The 10,217-nt window shown below is 35.5% G+C and overlaps 2 protein-coding genes across 3 annotated transcripts; both read right to left on the minus strand.

Annotated features, from left to right (window-relative positions):
- Window positions 1-124: 124 nt before the first annotated feature.
- Window positions 125-4,475, minus strand: LOC114174570 (protein MAIN-LIKE 1-like). Its single transcript, XM_028059405.1, has 7 exons — window positions 4,470-4,475; window positions 2,747-2,809; window positions 1,788-2,009; window positions 1,345-1,711; window positions 1,055-1,242; window positions 380-967; window positions 125-307 (listed from the first exon to the last, which is right to left on the minus strand). The coding sequence occupies exons 1-7, from the start codon at window positions 4,473-4,475 to the stop codon at window positions 125-127; spliced, it is 1,617 nt and encodes a 538-aa protein (XP_027915206.1).
- On the minus strand, window positions 4,329-9,640 carry LOC114173998. Of its 2 annotated transcripts, none has more exons than XM_028058716.1 (10): window positions 9,484-9,640; window positions 9,154-9,391; window positions 8,208-8,294; window positions 7,678-8,103; window positions 7,365-7,500; window positions 7,066-7,228; window positions 6,780-6,908; window positions 6,288-6,482; window positions 5,406-5,528; window positions 4,329-4,944 (listed from the first exon to the last, which is right to left on the minus strand). In XM_028058716.1, exons 2-10 carry the CDS (start codon window positions 9,344-9,346, stop codon window positions 4,837-4,839), a joined length of 1,560 nt encoding a protein of 519 aa, XP_027914517.1. In that variant the 5' UTR covers window positions 9,347-9,391; window positions 9,484-9,640; the 3' UTR covers window positions 4,329-4,836. The 2 variants fall into 2 exon arrangements, with proteins under 2 accessions (XP_027914517.1, XP_027914518.1); XM_028058717.1 differs by lacking the exon at window positions 4,329-4,944 and adding an exon at window positions 5,602-5,673.
- Window positions 9,641-10,217: the final 577 nt, after the last annotated feature.

Here is a 10,217-nt window from a genome sequence, read left to right on the forward strand (position 1 = left end):
GGATATATTTTGGCCTCATTGCTAACATTAAATAACTTAATATAAAATACCATATATAGATGAAATATCTTAATATAAAATCCAATAGAAATGTCAATTCTAACATCAAATACAAATAAATCGACTATCCAGACGTAGATGGTCGTCGACCTCGAACTCTACGTCCTCCTCTAGTCTCTTCCTCTTCAACGCCATCTTGAGCCATCTGCAATAACTCATGAGTGCGATCCCAGGCAACTGTGCCCTCAGTAACGTCTCTACAGTCTATCATCCGCTGAAGACCACCTACGATGCGTTTCACGAGACCCTGTGATAATAACAAGTTAATGTCAAATATTAAAAGTTACTAATAATATGAACAACTAAATGTGTTACATACCAATAAACCACTGGAAGATGATGAAGGTGACGTCCTCTGAACTGTTATGTCATCTGGCAAATTCCGACGAAGTCGGGGCACAAGCACAAGGCTAGGTCGGTCAGCCTTAGCTCCACGTAAAATGTATGGATGGGAGACTCTCCTAAACCACTGCAAATATCCATCTGAACATGAAAAAGGAGCTGGTGCTTGGACCACTTGATGTACAACAAACTGCTCGTGCTTTTTCCACCGATCATCAATAGCCTCAAAGTCCATCATGGGAACCGAACTAGGCGGTCGTGGAATAGGCTGGATGAAGCCAAATTGTCGCAACACACGCTCCGGCAAATGACGTTGTACGACGGTCCCAACCCTCAGGAAGCCAGAAAACATGCCATGTGTTACCAGTTGTCGAGCAGCTCTGTGTGCTACATATGGGTTCCAAATCATCCCATCATATGTCAAGCCATCCAACTGGACTCTAACATCAGCTATAGCGGAAATGGCGCATCCAGTGACATAACGTAGAGCACGGGGTTCGGTCTCCACATATGTATCCCGTACTTGCTTCCTTCCCAATGTAGGGAAGTGCTCGTATATCCAAGCCTGTATCAAATAATATTTCATTTAACCATTGTCATATAAAACTAAAAACAAGTCAAATAAAGAATAAAATGTCATATAAATGGGTACCTGCAGAAGAGGTAGATATCCAGCTAATTGCTTTGTATTTGCAAAGCTGGCATCTCCTAGCTGCTCATATAAGTGGACAAGAGCAGCAACTCCCCAACCATATGTACAACATGTGGAGAGATCTCTAAATAGCTTGAGATAATGTGTACGAACATATGTGGCGCTTTTGTTAGCAAATATCGTGCACCCTACAAGGTGCAAAAGATATGCACGTGCAGCAAACTCCCATAGCTCGTTTTCACAACAGCTGTGATACAAGTCTCTCAACCAGCTCAGTCAGACCTGTGCACCCCGACTTTGATTCAGCTCCACACATGCCATGGCCCGGTCAACACCAAGAAGTGTCGTCAAAATCTGAACAGAATCTTCATATTCCAGATTTTCAGTGGAGCAAAAGTTTCCACTGATGGAAAGATGGAGAAGTGACCATACGTCATCCAAAGTGATGGTCATCTCCCCAATGGGTAAATGAAAAGTATTAGTCTCGGGATGCCATCTCTCCACGAAACCCAATACTAACCCAAGATCGATATATTCATATAAAATGTCACACAAAGGCGATAATCCAGAAGCTAACACAAAAGGTGCAACAGCAGGGTGAGGACGTCCTAATTTCTTAACTTTTTTAATATGGGAGACCACTTTCACAACTCGATCCTAACAGAAGAAACAAACAACAATAAAAATACTTAACAACAACAAAATTAAACATATATAAAAACTTCTTACTGACCTGACCATCCCATATCATGCGTGCAACATGATCCTGGTACTGCGTCAATAAAGATGTATCATACGGCCCACCAGGAAATCCTCCACCATCGTTATTAATGACCTGCTCGTCCTCCCGAGGAACGTCAGGAACCTCATTCTCAACAACGTCATCCTCAACAACATTAGCCTCATGCTGACCCCTTCTACGAGCCGATGTTGTCGGTCTCTTTCGTGCACCACCCTATCTGGAACTCTCGGGTGCATCATTTGAACCACGTCTAGATATATTTCCTCGTGTCCTGACCATATCTATAATAAAATAAAATACAAATTAATAAATAATAAATAATAAATACTCGCCCTCATCTTTCCTTTTTTTTTCCTCGTAAAAACACTCTAAATGTAGTAAGTGCAGGTTCAATTTCACATCATCTTTCCTCTTTTTCCTCGTAAAAACACTCTAAGTGGGTTCAATTTCACAAACTGAAGACGGACCACAATCAAATTAATTACATCAAACGAATTTAAATAAAAAAATGAATTTAAATAAAAAACATTAAAGGCATCCAAAAAAAAACAGAAACGGATTTTGTAAAAAAAAAATAATAAAAAGGGGAAACGGATCCCACATTCCGTTTCGTAAAAAAAAATTAATTTAAAAAGAAAAAGAAATGGATTCCAAAATCCGTTTTGTAAAAAAAAAAGGGAAACGGATTACACAATCCGTTTCAAAAAAAAAACGGATTCCAAAATCCGTTTTGTAAAAAAAAAAAAAAGGGAAACAGATTCCACAATCCGTTTCCTAAAAAAAAATAAACGGATCCCACAATCCGTTTTGTAAAAAAAAAATTAAAACGGGAAACGGATTCCACAATCCGTTTCCAAAAAAAAAACGGATTCCACAATCCGTTTCCTTAAAAAAAAAAAAACGCCACAACCCTTCCTCTCAAACGCACACCACTCATCAACACAACCCACCTTCCTCTCAAACGCACACCACTCATCAACACAACCCACCTTTCCAACAGGTTTAAGAAAAAGCTACATATAAAATCAATTAAAATAAAAATATACACATGCATTAAAATAAAAATATACACATGTTGTCTAATATTAAAAAACCAGTATTACTTACTTGTAAAAAATGGAGAAGCCGCGGGAAAGGATGAACGGTGGGGAGAAGAATGGTGTGTGGAGGAGAAAAGGATACTCTGTGAATGAGAAAAGGATGGCGTGGGGAGAATGATTTGTGGGAGAAGAGGGAGAAGAGGGAGAATGAGGATGGAGAGTGTGTGGAGGCGTGGAGGCTTATTAGGTCAAAGATTCCAAGGGTGCAGGTGCGTGCAGGGAGGGAATCTGCTTTATTTGCTTTATTGGGGTGCGGGTGCAGGGGTTTTGAGGGTGCAGTGTGCTGAGGGGTGTGAGGGGTGCAGGGGTATTTGGGGGTGCAATGCGGTGAAAGAGAGAAAAAGACACAGTAACTTTTTTTTTAACCAGGGGCAAACATGGAAATAAAATAGGTTTTGGGGGTACAGGAGAGATTATTGGAGGTGCAGGGAGAAGCCCCCCTTATCATATGACTTGTATGTGAGGATTTGTTTGTAGGCTTCTTCTCATTTACAAAACTCAACTCTAAAAATATGTTTGCTAGAGCCCAATCTAATATCAGTTAAATCAATTATTTATTAGATAAAATACTTCTTGTGCTTACATTATATAAAATAGAGAAAAGTTACACATTTTGATTTTATTAATTTTATTTGAATTTCGTTAATATTTAAGATAATTAAACACACTTTTTAACACTTTCTATAATTGTTATTAAAAAAATTAACATTAATGTGTAATTGAAATTCTTTACTTTTATTTTTTGTTGTGTAAATTTAAAATAACTATTTTAAGATTAATTACATATTATTATTATTATCTTTTTTTAATAAAGGACAATCGCTAAATTACTAAATATATATAACCAACTATACCCTATCTAAAAACTCATTAAATGAATTATGAATATGATTAGACTATGTTCAAAAGATAGACAAACTGACCCAAATGAGTTGAAATTTATTCTGTAATAAAAATAAATTTAAATATGTTTTTGTCCCTAAAGTTTCAGTGAAATTTGAAATTAATCACTCTTTAAAGTTTTTGACCTCATTTTAACTAAATTTTATTAAATTTATATGACGTTTGAAGTACATTTCATAATAATATTTAAATTGTTTACACTGGATACATTTTTACTTTAATTTTAACTCAAATATTATCATAAAATACATTTAAAATATTAAATAAACTTAACAAAATTTAGTATAAAAGATTAAATCCACATATTTCTAAAAATAAAAGACTAAATTGATATAAAGTTTTAAAAAAGAACTAATTACAAAATTTACTAAAACTTAAAGTACCAATCACATATTTAACAAAAAAAAATACTAAACTATAGGTGTTAAAAACAAAATCAATTAATGTAAATGTAGTTACATATTAAAAATTTAAATTTGTGAAATCTACTCTTACAATTGTGGTTTGACAATTAAAGCACTTAGGTGAGTTATGCGTCTGACACAGCCTTCATATTATTGAACCCAAACACAAACATTTCCACCACCAGTTGCTTTCGATCACTATACACACGTTCAATTCGCAACACACTACATTTTACACTTGTGGTAGTTGTACAATCAGGAATCACCTCCATAAATAAACATAAAAAAAGACATTTCTTCAGAACCCACGTGTTCCCATTTATGTTGCTTTATCATAATAAATTTTTCATTCAACCAATGACTATGTAGGCCTAGGTAGGTCCATGTTTCCATTTCAAGTTCGCATCTTCAATCACACGCATGTTGTTGTTGTGATTCATCACAAAAAGAAAACCATGACAATTTTCTTATTATTACCGGATAAAATTCACGCGTAACTGAGTTTTATCAGGATTATATTCTGAAAAGACTCGAGTGAATTTTATGTGATAATAAAAAGTATACACGGAAAGAAAAGCTTCTAGAAATTCATAGTGTGAGATTGCAAATGCTTATGTTATTTATATTTTTATATCAGAGGGGATCCTGAGTTAGCCCCAGTTGTTGGTAATTCATGTAATCAATGCCATTTAATCTAATACAACATAACACATGTTCTGGCAGCTCCTCTTGTTTGTTCCCCTGATAAACCAAATGTTACAAAAATCAGTTTAAGTATCAGACAAAATGAAATAGATTTTGGTTTATTACTCGTTTGTTTGCTTCTGATTTCATCCAAAAATTTGGTCCTCTAGTTTTTTTAGTCTCAATTTGCTTCCGATTTTTTAAAGTTGATGCAATTTAATTCTTTTCGTTAAATTTCTTGAAACGGATCCAGAATTTTTCATCAAAATTTAACTATTAATAAGGATTTTGCTTTGATGGTCTGATTAATATAATTCTATTGTCAATTTTGATAAAAAATCATTAATCCGTTTCAAAACATTTGAGAAAAAAAAAAAAAACAAATTGCATAAATTATTTAAAAATTGTGATCAAATCGAGTTTAAAAAAACTGAAAGACCAACTTGATATTTTTACGTGAAAACTGGAATGCAAAGAGTAGTTAAACAAATAGATTTTGTCATTTGAGAAACTCTTACCTGAATTGTGAGGCCAACATCTAGTGTGCAAATCTTTAATCTGTCAAGGAATGCTTCAAACCCTTTCCTGGATATATAGCTGAATCTATGCATATCCAAATCAATCTCAAAGTAATTTTCACCCTGAAAAAAGTTATTTGATTTAGAGGTGACTCTGCTAAACAATATCAGTAACATGACAAAAAAAAAGATGTACACATCTTTCTTCACATCACATAGCATGTTGCATGTCCTGTTACTTTTCCTTTGTTCTGAGTTGTAAAATTTGCTGTATGAACAATAATAACATTGTTCATTAAATGGTTAGAAATATCAAAGCGTTAGGTGATTGGAAAGAAATGTGAGAAATTAAAGTACTGCACGTGGAGGTCCCTTGTCTTTTATAGTGAAATGACACAAGAAATCCATAAAGATGAAACCAAAGAGTACACACATCAACAAGGAGAAGGAGCCCACAGAAAAAACTAGAACTTTACCTTTCACTTTTACAAAGTCCTAATTTCATGATATTCATTCATTTTTTTGTTTCTGAATTAACTGCTAGATAAACAAAATTTGAGACATATCATGCTGCCACTAACTGTCATCACTAATCACAGAATGAAATGAATGTGGACACAAGCAGGACCACCTTATCATTAAAGTATAATAACACCTATGCATGTATAGAACGTCACGTTCAGATTCTGTCTGTCATATTCAGCTTCAAGATGCTATCAAAATAATGGGGTGATTAAATGAGTTTATGCAAGCAAAAACAGCTTGGTTTTCTCATTCTGCAAGATCATTCAAGTTCAGTAGTTATATTAACTTATATCAGGTTTTTTTGGTTGAAAGAAACCATCATAATCAGTGTCTTGGAGGATGAGTCATGAGACAAACCGTGAAAAACTCATGTTGAGGACGTGAAAGAACAGGTTTTTCATTGTAAGCTTGCATAAGCTTCCTCTCTGCTGCACTCAAATGAAGATCTTCCAAGTTCACAACACGGCCTAAAATTTTCAACCTTTCCCTAAAGGGTGCAATTGTATCTACAGGAAAACCCTTTACCTTTTCAACTTCATCGTCCATCAATCTCTGTAGAAAGATGTAGATAGATATTGTTTCATCAGCTACACATAGGTCAGTGAAAAGAAGTAATAGAGCTTTCCTCAAATTAACAGACAAAATGGTAATTCAAATTAACAGACAAAATGTTTTTCATCTTTCATCAGATGAATCATGGTATAGAGCTAATACATCACACACTGTTGTTACTCTGAATCCTTTTATTTTGTGGACAATAATCTCAGTGACCAAGAAAATGTAGAGATGAAAACAATTTTAACAGGAATATTGAGCACTAAAATTTGACACATGAAGGCTCCTTCTTACTCTGATGCTTTCTTGAAAAGGCAGTGGAAGTTCCTTGGAGTAACTTTCCGAAAGTTTAAAGTACAAAACAATGCTCATTCCTTCACCATCAGTTTCTCCTTGAAAAAGTGTGGCAGGATAGAGTGGAACCTATATTCCACAAAACCAAAAAGTATAAGAATATGCAGCAGCAACAATTTCATAAATTGTTCTGTTGACAATACCATATTAACTAAAAGGCAAAAAGAAAACTAAGGATTAGAATTATACCAAAAAGTATAACTAGGTTTTAGCAATGCAGGAGTACCTGAACGTTTACAACTAGTATGGGAGGAAATTTCCCAGAGGAACTCATAACAGGAAGTTCCACAAAGCGAGCTATGTGGTCTACTTTCCGTGGGGACAAGAAAACATCTACACCAAATGGGTAATATGCAGAATAGTTAGGAGCAAAGTCTTTTTTCTTGTCCCTGCATAACAACAGCAAAGTCAAACGTTATTTTGTCTGTGAAACATCTTATTTTGACTTTAAAAACATTGATGCATTTATTAACACGTGGGAGAACATGCACTGTCAAACAGATTACAGACAAATCTTAATCTTACTTGAAATAATTTACTCCTCGAACTTTGAAAGTGCCTGCATCAATTTGTGACCAACAATCAAGCATTTTCTTCTCAATTGGACAAAAGGGTACTTGAGATCCTGCAATTGGTCTTTGTAGAAGCGTCTTTGAGGAAACTGAAAACAAGAAAAGGGAACGTAAATAAGAATTACAGCATCTGCATTTTCCTGGAAAGATGTTTTCTTTCCAGCTATTAGACACAAAAAGCTATTAAACATACTTAGGCTAATGTTAAGATAAAATGAAGCATAGAGTCACAAGAAAACTGTTTCAAGAATTTCAACTCAACTCACATAGAGTAGCATTCCCATGTCCTTCTTTCCATTTGAAGGAAACTTTTGTAGCAGTCTTTTTCCTTGCATTAGGAGGACTGGAACTTGATGATCTTCTCTTTTCAACAGAAGAAATGGTAGATGCAAGACATGGCAAACAATTGTTCGGAAGAATCCCACAGTTATCCAAAAGTCCATCATCCTTGTTGGAATTTGCGTCCACTGAGGAAATTTCGTCAAGGAACACTGGCTCACGAGGAGAATCAATGACATCTACACCAGAATATTGAACATCTGAACTTCTCGAAGCCTCAGAAATGTTAGCAAAATGTCCTGTCTGTAACTCCTGTTTCTGAACTTGATCTGTGGAAACTCCATGGTTAGCATTTCTTGAAGATGGAAAACTCAATGCAGACCCTCCTTCAATCCCATTCAGAGAGACAACATCTGAAGACATAAATTGTCTTAACTATAATTTTTAAGGTAATAGTATCTAAAAATCAAAGATGAAGGGAGCAAAATATAACTAAATTTAAAACTGAAAATTATACCATCAGGAACACTCTGGTAATCATCATCACAGTCAGAGTCAAATACTGCAACCGAATCAAACCATGCCTCTTCAATACTTCCTGTTCCTGTTGCCAAAATTTAAAATTAGGAATGATAAAAGCCAAACTAAAGCTTACAAGGGATTTCAGAAGAAAAAAATGGTTTCTGCAGTAGCTGTAATAAAAACTAGATGTTAGATTGAATTTATCTTTAATAAAGGTGACTTGGGTCTGAAATGATATTCCTAATGACAGAATTAACATTAATTTGCTTCAAATGTAAGTACTAATAATATGGATCTAAATCCAGCAACTAATGCTAGTTTTATGAACTCGTTGAGGCATATCATAAATGCACAACTCACCAACTACAATTGTGCTCAACCACCTACCCATAGACCTCATATTAGTACTACTGTTACCCACGAATTTCAACACCACTTTTTTCCACCTGAAGTCTTACTACGTTTATCCCAAGTCTTAGTCTGAAAATTAAATTTCAACTCCTCCCTTCATAATGAAAAAAGAAATAGCTTAGCTAAGCCTGCAAGTATATCACCAACTCAACAATATTGACAATGTTTTCGGTTGAAAATGACGATAATTTGCACCGATTATTAACATCCATTTCTTCGCAGCTTCGGATTTCCAATGACTATACCAACCTTTACACGCCAAGTGACTAACTCCACCAACATTTCCCAAAGTTCAAGTCTCCAACTACCCCAAAAGGACCAAAACAATTGTTTCAGACTCGCCACAACAGAATTCTAAGTTTCCGACAAAAATTGCAATTCAAAACAAAAAGAAAACCGAACATATATATGTCTGGTCTCTCATTTACAACCTTCACTCCCGAGAATCCTTTGACGGAAATGCAACCCAGAAGACGAAACAAAAGATTGAGAAACAAAAAAAAAAAAAAAAGATGCAGTAAAACATCAACCTTGGAAAGTGGGGTTGGCAAAGGAACAATCAGGCAACCCTGCCACATCAACCTTGTCCAATGATCCCTTACACAACCGTGAAGTAACTCTTCTCCTGAGTCCCTCTCTCCTACCCCTCTTCCTGGTTTTCTTCTTGGAAGAGCTCAACCTCCCTCCCACGCACCCTTGTGGAGTTGAAACACACGCTCCCATATCATCAACACCTTTGTCTCAGATCCCTCACCACCCCAGAAAGTTCTGTCATATAGACACCACCATGATAAGGAAAACACCACAAACCAAATAGAAAGAGTGAATAAATAATCAAAAGGAGAACTTCAAGAAGCTACCCGCTGAGGCTTTTTGTTGAAGTTACGAGAAAGACTTCCACTTTCTTTGCCCCCGTATCATAATGAAACCAATAAATAAGCTACCCCAGAGAAACAGAACACGAAAAATGAAAACAATAAAAAAAAAGTCAAAATTTTCATCCTTATAATGATTCTAAGAAAATAATAATAGTAATAATACGATACAGTGAGGGTAGTTGTTGTAGTTGGCAGGACCGTGAGGGTCCCGTGTGCCACGTGGCGTGAGATCATTAGGCGAACGTGTGGAAGAGTGGTGCAGAATGCAGAGATTGTGGACCAAGTTCTACGTTGTTGCTTGCTACTGTTCTTTTGGCGTTTATCTGACGTCGTTTCACACACTCATGTAAAGTTCTCAGTACCTTTATCCATGTCCGTATATTGCGTGTAGTCAATCCAAATCTGTGTTTGGAGAGCAAACCAAAGCTCACTGCGTTGAGACACCAACATTCATATTAGTACCCTTTTCCTCAATCACACCACCAACATGGGTCCCCTAAAGCTCAGGTTTTTATGATATATGTGCTGGATATGAATCACATTTAGATCTGTACCACCCTTTTATCACTTTATTTTCCTTTCAAATTCTTAATTTTTATTCATCAAACATGACATATTTGAATTTCTGACACTGATGTTATGTTATGACATTCTCCTTAACCTGATCTTTCTTTCTGCTAAAAAATAATGATCAGTTTGTGGAGATTCTAAGAACT

The sequence above is a fragment of the Vigna unguiculata genome, chromosome 2 (assembly GCF_004118075.2).
Source record: "Vigna unguiculata cultivar IT97K-499-35 chromosome 2, ASM411807v1, whole genome shotgun sequence".
Classification (NCBI taxonomy): domain Eukaryota; kingdom Viridiplantae; phylum Streptophyta; class Magnoliopsida; order Fabales; family Fabaceae; genus Vigna; species Vigna unguiculata.

Excerpts from the sequence above, each read along its gene's own strand:
- LOC114174570 (XM_028059405.1), bottom strand. Across the intron at positions 1,712-1,787 it reads GCATGATATGGGATGGTCAG|GATCGAGTTGTGAAAGTGGT; the intron begins GTCAGTAAGAAG and ends TTCTTCTGTTAG. Across the intron at positions 968-1,054 it reads GATATCTACCTCTTCTGCAG|GCTTGGATATACGAGCACTT; the intron begins GTACCCATTTAT and ends TATTTGATACAG.
- LOC114173998 (XM_028058716.1), bottom strand. The coding sequence starts at position 9,346 with ATGGGAGCGTGTGTTTCAACTCCACAAGGGTGCGTGGGAGGGAGGTTG. Across the intron at positions 7,501-7,677 it reads ACATGGGAATGCTACTCTAT|TTTCCTCAAAGACGCTTCTA; the intron begins GTGAGTTGAGTT and ends TCTTGTTTTCAG. Across the intron at positions 5,529-6,287 it reads CTCAACATGAGTTTTTCACG|GGTGAAAATTACTTTGAGAT; the intron begins GTTTGTCTCATG and ends AACTTTTTTCAG.